The sequence below is a fragment of the Silurus aristotelis genome (assembly GCF_946808225.1).
Source record: "Silurus aristotelis genome assembly, chromosome: 9".
Lineage (NCBI taxonomy): Eukaryota > Metazoa > Chordata > Actinopteri > Siluriformes > Siluridae > Silurus > Silurus aristotelis.
In genome coordinates this window covers 7,261,742-7,285,505 of record NC_139582.1, presented here as the reverse complement: position 1 = coordinate 7,285,505, position 23,764 = coordinate 7,261,742, and the positions used below count along the sequence as shown (strand labels likewise).

The 23,764-nt window shown below is 36.1% G+C and overlaps 1 protein-coding gene and 2 long non-coding RNA genes across 3 annotated transcripts in view; 1 reads left to right on the top strand and 2 right to left on the bottom strand.

Annotated features, from left to right (window-relative positions):
* Positions 1-16,234, top strand: part of LOC310731697 — a 34,597-nt gene extending 18,363 nt beyond the window's left edge. Inside the window, exon 2 of the long non-coding RNA XR_014535273.1 lies at positions 15,431-16,234. This is a non-coding gene — a long non-coding RNA (uncharacterized lncRNA). The remainder of the gene's footprint in view (positions 1-15,430) is intronic.
* cd81a (CD81 molecule a) overlaps positions 1-23,446 on the bottom strand; it is a 30,169-nt gene extending 6,723 nt beyond the window's left edge. The window contains exons 1-3 of the mRNA XM_083551489.1: positions 23,158-23,446; positions 16,119-16,233; positions 1,204-1,301 (exon numbers count right to left, since the gene is read on the bottom strand). Of these exons, the coding sequence (XP_083407615.1) occupies positions 1,204-1,301; positions 16,119-16,233; positions 23,158-23,223 (279 nt within the window). The 5' untranslated portion in view covers positions 23,224-23,446. The remainder of the gene's footprint in view (positions 1-1,203; positions 1,302-16,118; positions 16,234-23,157) is intronic.
* On the bottom strand, positions 1,678-4,178 carry LOC310731698. The gene is made up of 2 exons (XR_014535274.1): positions 4,085-4,178; positions 1,678-3,664 (listed from the first exon to the last, which is right to left on the bottom strand). It is a non-coding gene; the product is annotated as an uncharacterized lncRNA (long non-coding RNA).
* Positions 23,447-23,764: the final 318 nt, after the last annotated feature.

The following is a 23,764-nucleotide window of genomic DNA, read 5'->3' as shown; positions in this document are numbered from 1 at the left end:
ACAGGTTTATTTGATGCTGATTTACTGGAGGGTAAAGTAATACAGAGTAGTTTGTATGTGAAGATAGTATCAAATCAAATTTGAAAAATTATTGTGGATTTCAGTGTATGATTAAAACTGTTGCAGGATATTGTCCCAAAGCAGCTTTACAAAGATAAAGAGGTTATAAGGCTATAATGTATACGTTTAGTGCCTATAGGTTTATCCCTTACAAGTTTATCCCTAATGAGAGAGCCAGTGGTGACTGATGTAAGAAAAGACTCCCTAAGATGGTAAGAAACCTTAAGAGGAACCAGACTCAAAAGGGGACCATCGTCATCTGGGTGGCACAAAATGTCCATACATTCTAGTTTTATCATTGTTTAGGCATGCTGTTTAGTGATGGGTGCTTTAAATGCATTTTTAAATGCTACTGTTTATAGCACACAGCAATCCTAAGCCATTTTAGCAGGCTGTTTATATTAATTAGTAAAAATTTAAATATAGAAAGCTCTAACCAGTCATACTCCAGAAAGTAAACTGTTTTTCATTGCATGTTGTCTATAATGTGCTAAACTAATCGATTTAATTTTGTGCACTATGAGTGCTATTTCTGGCACAGGTTTTTGGTGCTGGTATATTTGGCCATCAATGGAATGGCATTTAAGAAATAAAATTAAGTTAAATGTAATTTAATTTGTTAGATGTACTACTTAGTGGCGATGTCTTTACGATATCAACTTTTCGATAAAAAAAAATTTAGAATTTTTTTAATTAGCATTCAGGTCAAGTGGATTATCTGCAGTATAAAAATAAAGCCAGGTGGCATGATGGTGCAGTCGGTCTTATTGCTACCTCACAGCTTAATGGCCTCTGGTTAATGTTATTCTTATGTTCACATGGGTTCAATCTGGGTTCATTGGTTATTGGTCAAAAACGAGAGAGTAGGTGGATTGGCTAAATTCTAAATAAATGTGAATTTGCCCGTCTTGTGCCCAGTGTTATCATGTCCCAGACCTGAGATATATTGTTAACTAGTGATAAATAAATGACCAGAATAAAGCTTTGCACCCATATGAAGTACATTAAAATATAGGCAATATTCATTTCTGTGTTTGAATATGTGAGAAAACTGAGCACTAAATTGTGAAAGTGGTTTGGTGTTTCTGAGGAAGATGACTGAGCGAAATGACTAATGTTCTGAATAGATAATGAGTGACTCACAGTTCCCAGGAGGCACTGAGACTCCTGGATGGCACCATAGCAACCGAGGAATCCAACAAACATCATCACAGCGCCAACAGCAATTAGAATGTAGACACCTAGAGGAGGGAGAAAAGTCAAGTAAATACTAGGCATCAACATTTACGTGATTTCAACAGTTCGACTAATTGTTAGAGAAAATGGGAAAGTATTGAATTTTTGTTCCATTTCCCTGCATATTCTCAAAGTTGTGCTCTAGCATTCTGGTCTGTGACTCGAAAATGATCATTTATTATCTGTCAGGTCTCTGTAGAATGTAAGTTCTTGTTCCGTTAAATGTCACTGTTAACCGAATTATAACTTTGAAATTCAAATTTATTTTCCAGCGGTATTCAAGTTTCATCTCTAGTGACCGAACGGCAATTAAATTAAAATGTATTAAACAAAGTGACAAAACAAAATATACATAGACCATCAAATAAATAAAAAAATTACTTTTATTGAATTATATATCATTCAAATATGTCTGTCCATAATTACTTACTGTTTCTTTTACAAGCACTTGAGCTCAATGTGACAGTATATTAGTTTTAACCTTGTTATACTTCAATATGACCACCAGGTGTCAGTATGAGCAATTTAATACCACCAGTACCACCAACAATAAGACTTTTTGCATTAGGAGTAACACTTCCTTACTTCACTTTTCTTTTCATTGCAACAACCAAAAGAAAAAAACACTATAATAAAAACAAACATTAGTTTCATTTAGTTGATATACAATTTTTATGTTGCATATTCATTAAAGAAATTCAAGTGAGAGAGGGGTATGAAAAAATATAAACTAAACCGCAGTCTGTTTACAGAGATAAGGAGCTCAAACTAGTGCTGTAACCATGGCAATCCTGACCAGACAGAGAAAAACAGAGGCTGTGAAAGACTAAAAATACCGTTACTGCGTAACACGGCAAATCATCTGGCCTAGTAAATGAAAGCATACACATGAAAAAACATGATTCTACGTTCTACATGTGATTCTAGTGATTCATTTAAGAACCACAAAAGGTTAGCATCACCAACATCCTTCTTCTTTTACTCGGTTTCTTCAACACATCAAAGTTCAAACTGCGTCAAACAAATGTGAATTTTATTTATTAGATAAAGGTCCCTGTAATGGAAATAACAGCATTACGCTTCCTCTGCTCTTTTCAAATCCACACCCTAAATGCATCAAATTGCATTAGTGTAGAAAATTAATCACCCAAATATGTTTAGATAAGTGACTGTCACTGAGCATTAAACAGTTTCTCTTGCATTAGAGCACTTTGTGGCCTTGCTTTCGCTCTCTTTTTCATTCCATCTGTTATATCATCCATTACTATCCACCAACCCCAATTTTTACAGGACCAATATATAATTACAAGAATAAGGTACGGTAGCGTGAGTTAGATTAATGTCTTTATACTACCTTCACATTTCAGTCGTCTCCAGGGGATAATATGATTTTGGCTCCCTACTTTTAAAAATTATCTTGGATCCGTAGGTCTGTGATACGTCTTGATGGTTGGTGCATAGAGCCATTTAAAGAAATTGATAGAGGAACGGAGGGTGGGAGCTTAATTGTGTTGAGTATCTGGCATACAGCACAGACAGCCATCAGCCCACAGCTCGCTGAAACTCGCTCAGTGCGAGCGCTGCGTGACCGGCATGCTGATCAGCTGGACAATGCAGACCAATCTTTCTTGCTCTCTTTCTCTTACTGCAGCCACCCTGAGTTGCTAAGCATGTTTTCCCACTGAACTTTCTCTCTTTTTCTCACATTAATGAGACACAATGTTCCGTTTATATCGACATCGAGCTGCTCGCAAGGGAAAAAAGCTCACCATCAAATTTCCTACTTGCATTTGCAGAGTTAGCGATCAACAAGTCTCTGCATTGTTTCAGTTAATCAAAAATCAATGCAAAAGCTTAAATACTTTCAGATGGAATCGCCGATGTGCTTCTCAGAAGACTTCTCTATCATGTTAATATAAAATATCCAAAGTTATTCATTTATAAACTAAGCGCTTTTTAAATGAAATGGCAGGTGATTCCACACAAATATTCATTGCCATTACAGGTTTACAAAAGCATTAGTTAATCTCTGTTGAGCTTTGGTTAAAACTATTAGGGGTCTAACGGTACAAGAACTTTTTGGGTACATTGATTTTGGTTCGCAAATGTATACGTGTGGAACATAGTTCAAATCCGAGTTCCCTCAGGAACGTATTAAGTGGCGAACTGCAAGTCTCCGCCTCTGAGCGCATTTTTTTAATTATTATTATTAAACATAAACAACAATGGCAGGGGTATAAAAAAGCAACTAGAGTTATCCCAGTGTCACTGTGGCCACTCACTTCATACCGGAAATAAAATTTGTTTTGGGCATGCATGAAAACGGTAAAGATTCTTTAGCGCTTAATGTCCAGCTTAAAGAATTTATCTTAAAAGGAAAATCCTGACAATTCTGCATATCAAAGGAGTGGATGAATAAAAGACGGAGCAAATGAAGACATTTGTTAAAGAATACTGAAATAAGTCATACAGTTCAGTAGATCATATCTTTAGAAAATTAAATATTAAATGTAAATACAGACACACTTGCATACACATCTGTATTAACCAAATAACAAATGTAAACTATTTAATTCAATTTTTCTACTCATTAAATTTTTATGAATCAATTTAACTGATTACTCAATTCAATCAATATAATAAGTTTATTGCATTAATTACAAATATTGTTTTATATATTATTTAACCAAGCAGGCATTGTATTTTTATTTGTTTTATAAATGTAAACTGTTCAAATGTTGATGATCATAATCGTTAATAACAATAAACTGCGTTAATAAAAATCAACAAGCAATTTTATGTTTTGCATTTCTTCCACCAAACCGAAATTGAACAGAACCATGACAGTGACTTTTGTGTACCGTTACATCTATCATCAAACTAATCATAGAGTTATATCTGGGCTTCTACCATGGAACAGCTTCTTGATAAAGAACAAACAAACAAGTGGTTGTATTTATGAATGGAATATGCACACTTAAATAAAAATGATTCATTTTAGTTAGTCATCTGGTATGTTCGCTCTAAACAGCATAACAAAAGAACAGTTTTACCCAAGGGCAAAAACGTTTGATTATGAAGTAACATTAAAAAGGTTGCTAACACTGCCAAACAAGTTTTGAGAATGACATTTCTACATACACGGATCAGAAGAATCTTATCCAGGCGTGTGTGGCCGAGTAAAATGATCAATCTGACTGTCTGATAAATCAGTTTGATAAATCATTATTTTGTCAATCGAAATAAAAAAGTAGATATTTTATTATATTTTTCATATTAATCATTATATTTTCATGTATATTAAGCAGGCAGTTACTTTTTGATATATTTATTACTTACATCTGCAGAATATCGACAAAATCAACAAGTTTTCAAAAATGTTACAAAAAACTAAATTAATACTGATCTCAATAATGACCTTGTTTTGGCCATAAAATGTCTGTCTATGTAAGTGGGCATATTTAAGTCTTTTCCAAAACCAAATGAACACATAACAAAACATAAGAAATTGCAGATTGTTAAGGCATTAGTCTTAAACTCAAAGATTGGTAATAACCAAAATAGTAAAACCAAGTTATATGTATGGAGTCGGGGAGGCATACATGCAGAATTTCTTTATAAAAAATAAAATAAAAAAACACAAAGGAAGAGAAGTAATTTGTTCTGCAAAATGCAGCTGCTATTCACATTTAATTCTTAAAGCAGATGCTTTGCCCCTGCCCCAGAAAGAGAACGAAAAAAAAAGATGGAATCTCTTACAAATTCAAAAGTCATACATGACGACAATGGTCAAGCAGCTGGTTAGGGAAAGCAAAACAGTGGCTAAAGAGGGAAACAGAAAGGAGGAAAAAGCAAAAGAAAACTAAAAAAAAAAGCAGGGTGTGGCAATGTAGCAGGAATACCCAAGACAAACAAAGTATGGAAAAATGGAGACTAATGAAATAAAATCCCTTGGCACCACTAGCGCTGAAGAATTAAAGTGCTGGAAAAGTGGTGGAAAATGAACACCAAAGAAAAGGAAGCAAGACAAAGTGAAAAAAGGCCAAAAAAGTGACACAAGGTTCTTAAAAAGGAAAAGAAGGAGAGCAGACGGCATACAATCTACTGACTTTAAACACAAACAGATGGGTGTAGTGCAACCTCAGTGGAAAGGGATGATGTGAAGCAGTGAGAAAGAGAAAGAGAGAGAGAGAGAGAGAGAGAGAGCGAGAGAGAGAGAGGGAGAGAGAGAGAGAGAGAGAGGGAGCTTGCATGTTTTTTTTTTTCCAGCCAGAGAACAGGGGCCATTACTGGGGGGGGGGGGTTGAAGGAATTTTCCTCTTGCCTTTTTTTTTTTAACACTAGACCTTGAGTTTATGGGTTTTATGTTTTCTTCTGTGATGCGAAAAACAATATTGTGCCTTTACTACAACCACAGAAAAAATACACAATATTATTCATTATTAATTTCTCCTGATTGGCCAAAAGGTGTTGATCTTCTAGAAAAGCAGCTGTGCTGGCTGTGATTAAAATAAAAATATGAAGGTTTCTATTAATGTGCCTGTTAAAGTACATTCACATCCACATTTTTTTAAGGAGTGGAAGGAGTGTTCGGTGTCAGTGCTTTGTAATGGTCAGTACGTTTTCCAGCTATTAACTTTAAAAAAAAAAAAAAAAAAAAAGAAAAAGAAAAAAGGCTGACAAATTGCTGTGCCCTAAAGAAAGAAAGCACTTTGGGAGGTTCTGTTTTTAGAAAGCGTCAGGGTGGGCATCATTTAAGACTATGGAGACGATTGCTTTAGAAATACGTTTTTTTTTTTTTTTTCTTTTTTAAAGGGTTAGTCAGCCTGTATCCTCTCTCTCATGAGTTCAGCCCTACAGACCTTGGCCTTGTTGGGTATAATTTAGACATAATGACATATTTCCCCTTCCTGTTTGCATTTTTTTCCCTGTACTCTTTAGGCAGAATAGTCCACAGCTTCCACTGATTATAGTCGTCATGTTGTTCATAATATATCAAAACATGTAGGTGTTCCCTTCTATTTTGAGTCAATATCCAAATATAATAAAGCTTAACAAAAAGCTTTACGTTTTGGTCACATTTATATAACAGTGCTTTATCTATGTCTGGATAAGCCCAAGTGCCACAAAGATCCTTGAGGACAGTATTGTAACGCTTAGACTTACATGTATACACACACTTCCCTTGGTTTAACTGCTTATAGAGTTTGTGTATAAATTTAGAGACGCTAGGCTTCCTTTAAAAAGAGTTTAGGGAGGATGTGCGTGCTTGCCTCCATACCCTACCGCTTGAGAAAAGCTGTCCTGACCCTTGTCTCAGAGGTGAACTTGCATCCAGATGCTAATAACCTGACAGTCCCGCTACATTATCAAAAACAGCGTCACATGCTCATTATACTGAGCAAGCATTACAACAGATAACCTTGGAGAAAAGCACTTCCTTTGTACTAGGAGATCCTGGTGGGAATGGAAATGCAGGTTTGGTGTTTTGAGTTTATATTCAACATGTATACAGCTACAAAGGTGAATAAGTCAAAATAAATCAAATTAATACAATATGCTATAGACAGACACTTATTAAGCAGATTGATTTTTTTGGGAGTTTTCAAACAGTTGTGGTCTTTTTGCTTGCTTGGCAGGCAGCCACAAACACACTTTTCCTTTCACCCCCTTTAAAAGCCTTTAAAAGTGGACCCTTACAAGAACATTCAAGATTCAATTAAAGTAATATAATGATGATGTCCTGCTTGGCTTGCAAAGATGCACTTTTAAAATGCTCAGGACTAAAACATGTTACACAAGATGACATTCTGTAGGAGAGGGTTTTCCGTTCAGACAGACTTTCAAAACCCTGACATCAGCTTATGTGAAGTGCACGGAACACGATTTGATTAGCTGAGACCACAAATTCTAATTGTTTTAAAAGAAACAAATTTTCGCTGAATCGCGGGATTTTGCCGTTTGTAGGTAGTATTGTTAAAGAGTTATTTTAATTACTTTTTGCGGGAAAATAAGCATTTACTAGCCTAAAAAAATTAAGCTTTCAGAAGAGCTGTAATGCTCTTCTTGGGTATGCAGTACATTCATTTCATCGTCATTACCTCCATCATCAGTAGTACTGCACTCTTATTTCATCATCATCTTCATCATCATTTAAGTTATCTTCATTGGTGAGTACCCATATAGAATTTTTTATGTAGAATTACGAAGGTGTAAGAATATTGAAAGTGTGAAAGAGCAGAGAAAAGGTTTATAAGAGTGTCTGGATGTTTTTTTTTTAAGCCTTAAGATATACAGGTATTCTGTTTACTGTACTGTATACATATAAGGTTGCCAATTTGCGGAGTTTTGCCTATAGCTGGGGTGTGTATGGGGGTAGTCTGGAACGTTTAGTATTTAGTCTGGTTTACTGTAAATCAGCATCAGCCTTTTTTATATAGAAATTTTATTTATATCTGTAAACTGCTGCTGTGATAATGTACTCACCCAGAAACTCTACCCACAATCATCCTTTCTATGAAGAAAAGGTTTTTAGGGTTTTTATTTTTTAGGGTTTTACCGCTTTTACAATTGACTGTCATGGGGGTTTCCAGGATTGTCAACAAGACCCTCCCCCTCAACATTTTTTCCTGCAATTGTTTTTCCTAACATTGTTTTATCTATCATGTGAGATCTTGGAGAAGTTCTTGGTATTAGCACAACCAGGTACAGGCTTGGGTACCAAGCCAGGTACAAGCTTCACAGAAGTTTTACACCAGCATTCTTCAACACTGCAGCAACTCATATCTTGATGTGAGCTCTGAGGACCCTTATCTGGCATCGTAGAGATGAAAACAACTTATAAGGACCCCCCAGACCCTCCCCTTAACTGTAGTCATGGTAGCCTAGTATGGTCATGGACATACAGCAAACTTTCTTGAAAGGTTTTTGTATGTTTCGAAGAGTTGGAAGTCACCAACACCAGGAAGCTCAAATACTACAGATACATGAACACACATATAGACAATGAGAGGAAAAGTGGCACAAGAAGTGACGTTATAGTGACAATTATTTTTTTTTAAAGGAAGGAACAGAAGAATTCACACATTTTTTGTGGTGCTGGTCATTTCCTGTGACACGGTATAAGTTACGGTATTAGTTATATAGAACGGTTCTGGTGTAACACACCCACACACACCCACACACACACACACATATACATTATATTTATGTATGTGTGTGTGTGGGGTGTGTGTGTGTGTGTGTGTAACACCACAACCGTTAACTTATACTTTATAACAGGAAATGACCAGCACCAGAATTCTGTTCCTTCCTAAAAAGACACTGTGATACTTTCACAAAAGTATCATGCATATCATACAAAGGTCATGTAAAATATTCATAACTCTGAATAATTAAAAAAAAAGTACTTAATTGTTGGTTTATTCTATTATTTGTTTCAATCAATATCAAATTCAGTCCTACTGAAAACCGATGGCATTAATTCACAAAACTTACATAAACAACATAAAAAAGGCAATCATGATATTCTGATGAAAATTCTTGAATCAATTCTTGAGAATGAGTACATTTAACTGGTAAAACACATTTGTTTTATTTTGTCATTATTAGGAAAATTGCAGCTGCTGCTACTAAGAACCAAAGCAGGTCCACACCCCTGTTTTGAAACCATCATTGTGGGTTCTACTAGCAATTTTTCAAAATAACTTTTTTTCAAGATAAAGCTCTTTCCTAATCCAGTTCATTCGGAATGCTGTTATTATAGGATCTCTTTTAGCATTGGCTTTGTGACTGTAATTAATAAGTATTTACAGCAGTAAGAAGTAGTTAAACTTGAATCTACAAGATTTCATCACTTTTTTGAAACTGTAAATGAGTTACTCTCAATTTATGCCACCGTTCCTTACAAACAATATGAAAGGAAATTAAATAATGTCATTAGCAGTCCTGCCTTAGTGGTTAAAGTTCTGAAAGATTGTATTTAGTAAAAGTACAATTAAAATAATTATTGTTCACAGGATTTTTTTCTCCACTGTTTCAGAAAACTTCCTACAGTTGTACTGGTAATTAAAAAAACAAACAAACAAAAAAAAATTTATATTATATATATATATATATATATATATATATATATATATATATATATATATATATATATATATATATATATATATATATATATATATATATATATATATAATGTGTGAGATTACACCCAACAATTAGCAACAAAAAAAGCACCAATGTTCTCAATATGTTTATATTTATGTATAGCAAAGCTATTAAAGACAACGCCTTTTGTAAAAAGAGCAAATTAATCGCCCCCTTAAAAAAATCTGATGAATAATTATGTATTTGTATTGATTCTAGGTTGTATTATATGCATAATACGATTTACTAAAATAAAAAAAATAAAAAGAATTCTAAAAATATTGCTTTTAACATCGATTTCATTGGATAGAGTTTAGGTTGTGACTTGAAAGCAATATTTTACATAGATTTATGAATGGACACGACGTGCGGGAAAATTCACGCCTAGTGCTTAAGAAGCCCATTAGCCTGATGCATGAATTCTGCCTCCAAACGACTCTCGTCCTCCATGCTGGACTGAGGCATTAACAAAGCACTCAAGTTATTTGGTTTCTATGGATATTTCACTCTCCTTCCATTAAGGATAATTGAGTCACCCCAACCAGGCTTGGCTTCTCTCGCACTCTGTTTTGTGCATTCTCCATGCAAGGCTAACCGCACACACTCATCAGCTGATATGTTTTTTTTTTCTCAACAAAATCATTGTTTTAGTAATTATAGTGGGGAAAAAAGACTATGGCAAAGAAATCATAGCCATAAATATGGTCATCTGACACCTACTTTGAAATGTTTGCATTCCCTTAATTATAATACAGTAACTACTATGACTTATTCAGTAAAAACACTTAATACCACAGAATGCAAAGACTATAGACAATAGTGTGTTTTCATGATGGTCAGGTGTCCACAAACTTTCAGCAACACAATACTGTATATGTAGTTATTAGAGTAAGGATTATGAGCTTGGCTCAATCAATAACTCCAGTACTCCATTTTATTGGGTTAAACTCACTCCTCTCAGTCTACAGCCAATAATATCTATCTGCTTTTCCTTATCTCAGACTATGACTGTGTGGATTAGTCCTAACAGGAGTGAGCCATGCCAGGCACTCATAAACATGGAAAGCCATATTGCCCAACATACCCATAAACCTAACATGTTCCATTCTACTACAAAGCCCACCCACGTTTTTTTCTTTAGGAAATATTTCAATTAACAAATTCTTCAGAAAAGCCTAATGTAATGGTGGAACAGGTAAAAGTACAAATAACTAACTGAAGTAACTGATGTTTTACTTAACCAACCAGTAGATATTTCTACATAAATTGGTCAACACATAAACTTATGCTCTAGGCATGCTCTAGAGACTAAACGTTATTCAAAGATCTTTCTTCAAAAGACCATTTATTACCCAATCTGGCATATATCTACACAGCAGTGATGGTAACACTGGAGAAATTAATTCAGGCCTTATTTATATTCTTGGATATTTATGCATACAAATACTCACATCGTGGTTGCATCCTACAAGCTTCATGGCTTCTCTGTGCTAGTTATTGATGTTAATGTTATTTTCCTGTGTAATAGGTTTATATGTTGAAATGGTTTTCTGCATACAAATGACTTCAGACAGACTATCAGGTCTGGCCTTGCTTACTCAAATGCAAACACAGGCTTGGCTTGGCATGGCATCTGCCCTGGAGTCAGCTCAATGCTCTTGAATTGGCTTTGCACAAAGATTACACTTACGTTATAGACGGTAATGAACAAAGATTGGTGAGTTCACTTGTTAGTCCATTTGTGTACATGACAGTGACAATCGCAATGTCTACACTAAGATCATCAACCTCACTGAAGCATTGTTGTCAAATAATGCATCTGGAAACCTGTAATCTCAAATGCATTCTGTCTTCTTTATTTTTTAAACACATGTAGCATTAAAATGTATGTATTGTGGTAAACTATGAATGATAATAGTCTGATTTTCACCTTAATTGGGGTTTTGCTTAATAACATATTTTGATAAATCTATCAAAATGAAATGGCAGCTTTTTTTTTATTATTTCAACTATTTTTTTTATTGTTATCCTTGATGTCCCATTATCACATTGGCTAAATATCAATCTTACTAGTCAGTCTATCTGAATATAGACTTATAGCCTAAATAGACTTAAATCCTGCTAGCTAAATATACTTTTTACACACAGTGAACGTGAGGCTTTGATCATGGACCGCAAGATGCTATAATGAAATGACCTAAGCCTAATCAATTCAGCTTGCAATCCAACACTGACCCTCAAAATGTCTGATGAGCTCATGTGGCATCACATCATTGAAAAGTCCTAGCACACTCTTCTCACTCTCAGCGGAGAGCAAAGTAACACGCTGGTCACTATTCGATATTAATAACACTGGCTTCACGATTCAATTCTCAAAATATTGAGAACAATTTTGTTAAAGAAAATGTATGAATGAAGTATGCATGAACAAAAAACCTTATACAAATTCAATCAAAAATAGATAAAAAACAGGTTTTAATATTGTAGACAAAATGTACAAAAATGTTATAGCTCAAACATAAATAAATCCATTTTATAAATTATTTTAAATTTTATTTAATAATTGAAGTGAAACGTGAACCAGAATGAGCTCTGTAGTAACACCATAATCTTAACTGGAAATTGGTCTCCAAAGTCAGCTAAAACACTGAAAGCTATTGAAAGCTCTTTCGAACTGTTATAACATTGTTGCGTAACCATATAATAGATAATGCGTGCTGGCCATTTTGACCTGGGGCTATGTGTAATCTGGCTGTTGGTCAAGCGCAGATGATTCCCAGCAATGATGAATGCTTACCACGAGAGAACAGCATCACATGACCAGCATGTTTTCTATAAATTTGATCTCTATGGGATACACTGATTGGTTCAAGAAAAATGCTGATATGGTTAATTAAATTCTGCATGCAATTTCTACCTCAGGTATTGAGACCGATTCTGATCCGGATGATGTAAGTGATCAAAGTTCAAAACCTATTAAAAAAAATTATTTTTAAAATCAGGCAGTAACTCTGGCTTTCTTATAGTTTATGCTATAAAAGTAGAGGTAGCATGTTTTAGTGGAAATTGAAAGAAACCTATATGCAATTTTCTTTTCACTTCTGGAGGTAACCAGAATGTAAAATGCTAGAACGTTAGATGTGGTTGGTATATGGGCAAAAGTGAAACATAGTTTAGTTTAGGAAACCTTGTAATTTTCAGAACGTCGAAAAGGGTTATCCTAGGCCGGCAATTATATTTAGTTGAACTACAATTAGCAATGCATTCCCACCCATTCCTCTAGTGTGTGACCTGCAGCTGTTTCCAGACATCAGATAGTCACCTGCAGAGTTCCACACTAGGCGCCATGTCTCTATGAGCACACTGGAGCCTAAAGGTTAAAATGCCAAGGCCTAGTTTGCCATTTACAGCTGATCCACTATTAGAAGTGAAAACTAACTTTTCAAAGCGTATGAACCACACCCATGACTTTGCAAGTCACATTCCGCAGTGGTGAAATGACTCCCTCTTTAATTTTCTCAAACCCTTGCACAGGATTGAGTAATGAGAACACACTGCGAGTCACATTTTTGAATAGGGCTTAAATGTTCGGGAAATACCTTGAGTGACTCACTGGGGAATTTAACATTTTCCAAAAACTCAAACAAGTCCCTCTTTCTCAGCTTTTTCCCCATTCAGCAAACAGAGCTCTTCTAAATGTGTACAATAGAGATAATTCAGGAAGCTGAAAATAGAGGGGTTCAGTTTTCAAATGCTCCTCTTTATTCCCCAGAAAGAGAAGAAGCTAAAAAGGGGAAGAAAAAAAAAAAACACACAGATCCTCTTTGCTTAAAACTAGTGGTCAACACCCCCCCCCTGTTACCACTAGCAGCATGCTCCTTTAGCTACAAAGCTAAAACTAACAAGACTTAGGTTTGCTTTTGGATTTGTGTGACGAATGGAGCTTTCCATAAGGCAGGAAATGTAATCATGCTGGAAAACTCTGGAAGCTCTGCCAGGATTCCTACAAAACACTGCAATGAAAGAAAAGATTCGGATGGCGGTTAGGAGAAAAGACGTGAATGAAAGTGACAAAAGTGGAAGTGAAAGAGTTATTTTGAGGTGTGGTGTATAAAAAGCTGCTAGTTTTGGAAATATTTCATCAGTCCAGAAAAGAACAGTCATGGCAGAGGGTGCGTGATTTTATTAAGCAGTTTTTTAACACCCCCCCCCCCCTTTTTTCTTTTAATAGATACATTTAATTTGTGATGTGATCATAACTTATTTGATGTACTTTTCAACCTCTGAGACAGTGTGGTTACAAACTAGACACAGCACTTCACAATAGTATCCGATAAACTGCCCAAAACAAGGCTATCATGTCTGTCTGTCTGTCTGTCTGTCTGTCTGTCTGTCTGTCTGTCTATCTATCTATCTATCTATCTATCTATCTATCTATATCTACATATATATATATATACATCTATATATATATATATATATCTACATATATATATATATATCTATATCTACATATATATATATATATATATATATATATATATCTATATATATATATATATATATATATATATATATATATATATATATATATATATATAGAACCAGAAAAACAGATGCAGCAAGAGCAAAAAAAATAATAAAATGCAGACGATATTGCAATTATGCAATGCAATGATGCAACAGATGCCAACACTCTTATCTAAACCCACCAAATGTTCAGATGTACTTTTAAAACAGAACTAAAGGTTAGAGGATATCCTGATAGAGGAAACGCATCAGCAACAGCTAACTTTTTTTTTTTGATAAATTGAAAAGCCTTTGAATCTGAAAGCAGACACACTGTTAGACATACCCTTATCAGATTCTCGCAATTACCTCTTTTCCTAAACATAAAGCAAAAAAAAAAAGAAAAACCAGTAAAGAACAATGCACCAAAGTAAGTACAGTACTTGTTTGTGTGTAACAAGTGCTAAGGTTGTGTTATTATTCATTATCACTAATTATGAATCATTATTTTTAGAATCGAATAGTACGTGGGTTGAGACTACTAGTTAATTCCAAAGTCCCTCTTTGTCCTGCATAAACAAACTGGACTAAGCACAGGTCTCCTCATGACCACCACACAAATTAGTTTTATTTTCCATTTAACGTAAAAAAATTGTGTCGTATTTTTCCCCCCAGAAATACTCAGTCTAACAGGCCTTAACTTTTTCTTATGCTTTTTTTTTATCCTCTCACTGCACTATACAAGGTCATTTTGCTTGTCACCTGCGTATGACTCTCTTTATCATTCTAAATTAAAAACGTATGTCAGCCACACAAGCTGATTAGCAACTGAACAACCGTCTACTTGATAAGACATCATTCCAAACCATCACTGATCATATAATATTATGTAACTCCAATGATATGGAGAGCTCAACACAGCAACACATTTTTTGTGATGCAGCCAGGACACAGCTGTTTTACTGACACGATATTTTAAACCATGCTAAGCAGGTTTATATCCTCATCAGGAATGGTATGGTTACCTCGCTGACCTGCTGTTTCACTCATTTGTTACTCCCTGCTGTTAGGCAGATGTAGGGTGCTCCTGAATAAACAAATATTTTCCCACAGAGAATGGAATGAAGTGTGGTGGGATAGTCCACCTGTGGACCAAATGCATACTGAAACTACCTCTGATGTCTACTTAGCCGAAAATACTAACAATAAACCTGTACAAAATAATATAAAGCAGTCACATTGGGACAAAGAAATGTGCAATGATTAAGATTATTCATGTATGTGCAAATTCGAGGTATAATTTATTCTTTGTAAACTAGAAAAGCAGTCTGCTTCCGGGCAACGTGTCATTTAAATAAATAAGGCACATTCGTCAAGCAATGACTTGACAAGTAACATGAATTGGCTGGAAGTTTATGATGTGAATACTGTATGAATTGTATAGCACAATGACAATCCTTACTGTCACTGCCAGATGAACCTCTGCACTGTGCCTGGACAAGTTCACTCTTGGCAACAAGTCAAAAGGTGTGTGTGTGGTTTCTAATAACGTTCACAGAAACTTTGTTAAAAAAAATCTCTCCGTAGTAAAAGCAGAAGTATGAAGTATTTACTTTTCACTGCGACATAACATTACATTTATAGGTTTATATTATTTATATTACATATATTAGGTATTTTTTCTTACAGGGAACTTTCATATATCCTATAATCATCCATTCTGCAATCACTAGAAAAAACTAAAATTCAGATTTTTCTGCAGTTTACACTCAATGGTATGAATGAATGAATGAATGAATGAATGAATGAATGAATGAATAAATGAATGAATGAACGAGCAGGTTCAGGCACAGGTGTTCACTGAAAGTGTATGTACTGTATCTTTAAAAATAATGTATGGTTTATTTTCCACAGAAAATTGAAGGACCTCATAGGTTTAAAATAAGCAGCAAAAATTGCTGGGAGAGATCTTGGTTGCTTAGAGTTCTTGGAAAAATTGTGGGACCCTTAAACTACAAAATGTTGATGTTATGCTCATCTCCAGGACCAGTAACTACAACAAATCTACTCAGTGGAAAATCATAGGAGAGGAGAAAGGGTCAAGAGTGTTAAGACTTTTAATTAAGATGGTCGTGACACAGTGAAAATGTGAGATCACTTACTGATGTAGAAGGTGTTAGGTGCCTCTGTATCTTCAAACTTGAGCACCAACAGGCTGCTTGTTTTTTCGTCATGACGGAGCCACAGAGAGACGCCCAGGATTACACATCCAGCCAGCTAAAGAGGGAGAGAGAGGAGAGAGAGAGAGAGAGAGAGAGAGAGAGAGAGAGAGAGAGAGAGAGAGAGAGAGAGAAATTAAGAGTCTCCCTGCCATTCTCTGTCAAAGTGATCCTGTGGCAGAGGGTCAATGTTCGGAGTTCCGCTTGCCTACAAGTATGAAACCAGCAATGCTGATGATTTCTAAACATGAACTTTAGCAGAACTTTACCAGATTTCTTTCTTTAGATAAAAAACTGCTATGTTGGTATCCTTCTATCAGCAGGTTTAAATGACCCAATGATCCCGCTGTTCTGTTATCTCCCTGTTATTTTTCTTTTTTTTCGATAGTCTTGCAGAACTTCGTATAAATTAGGAACACACACATTAAGCCCTCTGTGTTTCTCTTTCGGTTTAAGATCTCTGCATTTTTAAAAGCAAAATGGAAAATTCTGCCCAGAGCCAAAGAAACACAAAATGGGCAATTCTGAAGGTGGGACGCCCTTATTTATATCTGGAAAAAAAGAACGAAAGGTCAGACACTCCATTAGACAGTTTTAAAGTTTCACTACAACGAGTGGTATTGTGTGAGTGGGGGCTATTAGAAATGGGAGAGGGGCCTCTGTTTCTAAATAAATCACTGTCACATCAAGTCATGATTGTGCACTGCTGGGGCAGCTGGACCTCGTCATGAGCATACAGACACTGTAGAGGAATGTAGGACACAAATAAAGGAGATCAGAGACAGTCCAGACCCCAGTGGGTGTTCACTAAATGAGTGAGTGAGGGGAGATCCAAGCACACCAGTCTCAGCAGAGAACTGGGAATAGCAAGCTGTTTTCAACAGGAATTCCACGCAAGTTTGAGCTCTTAGCAAACAATACAGTAAACAAAGAGCTGTTAACTTGGTCTCGTTACATTCTCTTGCATTATCTTCACTACATTATAGGACCCAGTCAAGCCTTCCGATCATCATCTGTGAACAGCTGCATAATGAGTTATTCAACCACAGGTCATATCCAATGGGATTTCCAGCTCTTATATGACATATAAACTGAGAAACATGCTGGGAAGTCAAGATTTTTTTGACTTCAGGGTATTAGCGATAATCCCAGTATTAGCATGTTGTTACACCGTTTAAACACAACCAACAAGACTAAGAAGTTTACATGTTTTCACAGTTCTTTTTCCCCATGTTTACAACATGCTCTGAACTACCAGTACAGGCAAGGCTAAGTTTTAGAACTGAGAATTGCTAAAATGCAGGGAATGCTAAAACTTTCAAAAGTGTTTCTCTGTAAAACAACAAACAATAATTTGAGCAAAAAAACAAACAAAAAAAGGGATTCGTTCTTGTAATCTGAACTGTTGCAATGTCAGATTGCTGTCCGCAGAGAGGGATAAAGTTCAACCACTTCTTTGAGAGTTTGAAGCCGCCCGAGTAAGTGTCTGTGGGACTGATATAGAGACTTTCTTAGCCCGCACCTCCCCCCCTTGCTTGCTCTCCATTTTGGGCCATTCCAGAGCTCAGGCAACCCGTTGCTCAGTGACCGAATAACCACTAGGTCTACCGAGAACTACACTCATCTTCAACAACAAAATCATTAAAACCATGTTGAATCATGTCCTGATTATACAGTGATACCCAAACTGGGGTGGGGGCTTTCCTGTGCCTTCTTCACTGTTAGTCACAACAAAAATCAATTCTCGAAATCTAGTCAACAAGCATGCAATTATGATTACAGGAAACTGGAAATAAAATAAGAAGCACAGGGAAAAACTTTCTACATCAGGAATAAATGACTACACTTCTGGAATTTTCTATTATCACACCCTAGCTAGCTTTTTGTGTGGCTCTTATACGCTCTAAATTTTCCAATGTATGCTTTACATTATGGCTTCCCATAACTCACACATGCACACTCCACTGACACACTCACACTTACCACTTAATAGCTGCATGCTGCCCAACTGTAACTTTAGCCCTAGGCCTAGCGTAATTGTACATATCCAGGAAGCCTTAATAACGACTGTGGCAGAAACGGCAAATTTCCGAGTTATCCTTTTACAGTGACCAAGTCATGTAACAAAGCCTAAACCTTTAGGTTCAATCTCCATCCTTTTTGTCAACCATTTTCTAACTCTGATTACCATTTTCAAAATATTTCCACTGTGTCTTTCTGATCTCTCTCAAGAATTTGTGTATAGCTGCTGTTAAATGTTTTGAATAATTCTGAATATCTCTTCCGCATTTTAAAATGGACAAGTGAAATTCTGTTTAAATGAATTCAACGGTGAAATGTTTGAAGTATTTAAATGTAAAATGTTTCCTTACGTACATCCTATAACTTCCCAAGTTTACATTCAATATTACTCTTGGACTATAACAAAATTTAAGTGAAGTATTCAAGCGAATACTACACTAATCTAGATAATCCAGCATTACGTTAAAAGAACCCTTGGCGTCCACACTCGTTTTCCAAAGGTTGCTCTTCCACACTAAACGCCTGAAAATGCTTACGTCCCTGAAAACCCTTATATGACACGCTTCGACCTGCATCATTTTTGGCCGGCGTTTATTTACTTTCCAGCTCTTTGCAACTTTGTGTCAATGTCGAGGAAAAGCTCCATCGCATGACAAAAAATTCTTCATTGTTTTCGAAAGCCTCCGTTTTCACAGCCCACACTGCAACGCAAAAATGTGTTTTCAAATCTTTCCACTTTGGAGAGTGTTTTTAAAAACAGCTATGTTTTTGTTGACTAAAAACGCTGCCTCAACAAAGAAAAAATTGCGTTTCCACACGAAAACGTATTAGTGTGGAAACACACTCATTCACACATCATGCGGGATAAATAGGCTAGCTATATAACTAATGAATTATTCATGTTGCTAACAATGGAAAAGTGTTTGGACTGAAAGTGCAACATGTTTCCCTTATCACTGTGCTGAGATGAGATAAGATAAGATGAGATGAGATGAGATAACATTCTACATCCAGAGAAGCAATGAATGGATGTGTGGTTTTTCTTTCAAGATCTTTGTCAATACAAATGGGTTATTAATGGTAAATAGTGAGATGATGACTTTACTTATGCATTATTTATTCTATTTATTGGTCTACTGAGATTAAAACCTTTTCTAAATGGTGAGAGCTGGATGAATGATGGATGTAAAATATGAGATGATACAAGGTATTAGATGATTGACCTCTAAGTGGATAAAACAAAATGGACAGACACCGGTTTTTCCAGTGAAGTATAGCACTTTGAACTGTCTTTTCATGAGTGAAGGAGAAAGCTGTAAGTGTATACATTGATCTAAATTTTCTGAACATGTTGGAGGAAAGCTCCCAGCTGCCGTACAACTTAAAATATCATCCAGGCAATAATATTCCCCTCCCATTATGTTTTGGCTCATAGTTAGATTTAAACCTGAGAGTATCCTTTTCTTAACCACTATATAATACACCAGTAATTACATCCCATTACCGCACACTTGCAAAAACACCCAGGTGATGGAAAGTGGTCAGAAGTCATTCATTTAAAATGCGAGGCAATCTACGGCAGCAGGACGAGGAGTAATCACCGGGGCGAAAAGTAGGTGGGAGAGTGAAGCTTGAAATGAGAGGTAATCAATGATGGAGACTACCATAGCAGAAAGAAATGGTGCTATGTGCCTTCTTTCATCTATTGTAAAACTTCTTATTCGTTTCTAGTCAAAATATTTCCAAGCTGTAACATGATTATCTGTGTTTTTTGTCTCATGAAGGTATATTTTAGCAGGAATGCAGTTGATCTGTAGTCAAAAATGGGCAGAACATCTCATTTTTAGCAGAAAGCCATCTAATTTGTGGTCACATGGGTGGTCTGAAACCAGCTCTGTCATTTGGGTGACCATACTACGCCATCAGGAACTTAAAAACGACAACACCCACATAGGTAACTGTACAGAAGTACTTGGGCAATGGAAATCCTGAATGTAATACAGTTGAATTGTACTACAGTGAACCCGATTATGCAGTAAAAGTTAGTCAGAGCTGTGTCATACTTTGTAGCCTCCTACATCCTATCTTTAACAATATTATTAATTTAAAATAGTCTTGTGTTCGAAAAGGCAATCAGTGCTGCATTTACATTTACAGAATCTGGCAAATGCCCATCTCCAGAGCAACACTAATCTCATTTGCACAGCTGAACAGTTGAAGGTTACCCAGCCTTGCTCAAAAGGCCAACAGTGCCAGCATTATGGGGCTGGGATTCGAACTCACAACCTTCCAATGAGAAGTGCAACAGCTTAAACACCGAGCTACGACTATACCACTTTCACTCTTGAGTCTATACTTCTTCTTGGTTTATTAGCATATTACATAATAGCTTTTAAATTTAAATAGAGGATGCAGCCATTTTGGTCAAAGGTATTAGATTAAACAAAAGATATATATACAGAAATTGTATGCTACAATTACAGAAATGTTTCACTCACTTGCATCTGAATGTCCACACATCTCTGCACTGAAATAGCCTTTATATTTATTCACTGTATATACTTTCATATATACCACTTGCTGTAAATATGCTAGATAGTTATCTGCACTGTAAATATGCTAGATATTTATGTGCACTTCTGCACGACTGCTACATTTTGCACTTCTGGTAGATGCCAAACTGCATTTCGTTGCTGTGTACCTGTACTATGCAATGACAATAAAGTTGTATCTATCTATCTATCTATCTATTTGAACGTAATCTTTAGTCTAATTTTACAGACAGTGTGCTATTGTGGTAAGCCAGCGTAAACACAGTTTCCTGCTATTGTACAATTTAAATGAGGAAGTAACTGAACAACTGTTATTCAGTACATAGTGCTGAACATACTGGTGTTCGCTTAAAGCAAAGCTACTGGACCTCAATGTTTCCTGACCACTTAACCACCCCAGGTTTAAAAAAAAAAGTTGAACTGTAAGAACCCACAGGTGTTCATCAGCTTTAGTCCTTTAGAATCATTTTCTTTCTTAATACATGGTGGGAAGCATAATATCCTATTTCTGCTTAAAGATGAGTACATCACCATTAGGCAATCACAGGATTACACGTGATAGGATGAGAAACAGGAATCTCCATTTTACACAAACTGACTCAACAGAACCTTAGAGACTAGATAATCACTATTCCCTGTTACGCCCAAGCCAAATTGTTCTTTTTCCAAAATTGAAGGTCATAGCAATCACCAAGATGAATGTGCACGTCTGCAGTAAAATAAATATTTTTAAAACAGCCTTGAGCTGGCATGCACCATTTTCATAAAATATAGGGTGGGCTAAAAGACCTACGCATAAAGTGCAGGACTTCCTGAAGCAATGCATTTTTGGATACCCTCTCAATTCTGGGAAGTGCCGTCTATAACGAGTTTGATGGGATATTAGACACTCCCCTTCTGGAGTCTTCCTATTCCCTACCAGAGTCACAGTGAAAGCTATTTCTACCCTGTGACTCACTGATAGGGGTTTGTAAAATGTCTGGCATGCCAAAGCTTAAGCTCAAAGCACTACGACCACAATTCCAATCTGACCACACCTCAAAATCTTTCATTTTCTATCTTGAGAACCCAACCATGATTTTTATTTTTTAACACAATAGGTTTTGAATTCATACATATAATTTTTTTTTTTACTGCTTAAAGAGATCGAAGACATTTTTCTTTCAAAACTTTAATCTATTAGAAAATCGTATCCACCTGTTGGGAGATAAGATCATACAAACCTTCTTAGCCACTGTAGCAATCACTGAATGTATGATCAGAGAGCGTTGCCAATACCACAAGGCTTCTTGTCTCTTCCTGTCTCTTGTCCAACTGTGAACATGTTAACCCCTTTCCAATGTCTAGGAAGATTCCATATATTTTTTCCAGGAAATGTAAGCGATTGTGCCAAAAAGTAAAAAAATAATAATAATAAATCACAAAAACAGTGGCATTCAGATAGCTTTTTGTGGAAAAACTGTCTCACACTCTGAGGTCTTTTTCATGTTTGGTAATTTTCCACAGTCCGACTTGATGACTCATAAGTCTTCAGACAGAACATCTGGTCACAATCAGTCATTTAAGTAGGAATTGCCGATACTGGTTAATTGCTAGTTCATTATTTTGACCTGTTCAAGTCACAAAAAACACATGTGGGTGGTGGAGATGTATTTACAGGACTGTAGTAAAAAAAAAAAAGGGTCTACCAATCCTTTTCCCACGTGCACATTTTAAAAGAAGAAGTGGTGGTAGGGGGAAAAACAATACTTCAGTCTCAAAAGTGAAGTGAAGATGAAATACAACCCAACCATTCGGGAATTTCTGATGCAGCTGCATGATGCCCAACCCGAGTTATGTCTATGGGGGTTTATAACCTCAATTTCACACCTACACTACATGTATTACTGTAACATGTACAACACAACAGCCACATTAGGTTTTACAGATAAAACTCTTGCTGTTTTCTCCTTTGGCAATGATGAAAACTGGGTGCGTTTCTTGATAAATCAACAGCTGCAGGAATGTAATTGAATAAATGTTCGACAAATGACAGAGAGCAGCCTCTCTATAATGTTACCCCCAGCTATATATAGTGCTTCTAAACCGGTTATTTTCATTTCGGTTTAGTTTTTGGATTATAAAAGCCCAGGACAAGACGTCGCCCATGAACAAGATAGTTATTACAGTCTCGCAGCCTGGCTGTAGTATGAGCTGGAATCTGACCGCAATGTGTACATTATACAGACCAGTCCATCACGGGGGCGCGCACATATGCCCGCTATAAGAGCTCAAATACAAAATGGCCTATATTTTCAGTTGACTTACGGGGACGCTGTTGCTCACGTAACAAATATATATATATATATATATATATATATATATATATATATATATATATATATATATATATAAAAACATGCACTTACCCAGAAAATGAAGTTGAAGAAAAACAGCATGTATTTGATGCATTTGGTGCAGCCTTCCACTCCCATGGTTGCGGGTTTTTGTTTTGTGTATCGGTTTCCTTTAAACGACCAAAAAAAATGTTAAATCTAGACCGATGAGCACAAGACAAAACTCGGATTAGTGGCCCGTCTGATAGCTGTGCGTGTGATAGTGTTTGTATCTGTGCTCCTCCGGAGAATAGAGAAGGCAACACCCAGCTCCCCCCCCTCCCAGGGAAAGTGGGACAGTCCAAAAATCATGGCGTCTGCATACACAATCCCTCCATTACCCCAATTAGAAAATATAGCTTCAGCTCTTCTCTTTTCTCAACCTATTTTGACAAAATCAAACGAACTATCAACAGATTTGGTATAACTGGGTCCCATACATCCAAGGAAACAATGTTTACAGACTTTAGGGAAGCCTTTGTCTTTGTCTACATTTCTAAATAAGGTTTTAGATGTTTTAATCCGAATTTTGGGAATGGTTCAACAAAGAGCCCTGAAAGTAAAAGTCCACCCTGAAAAAAACATTATATATGTTTATTTTAATACGTCCTCTATCACCCTCATGATACATCCTCTATAC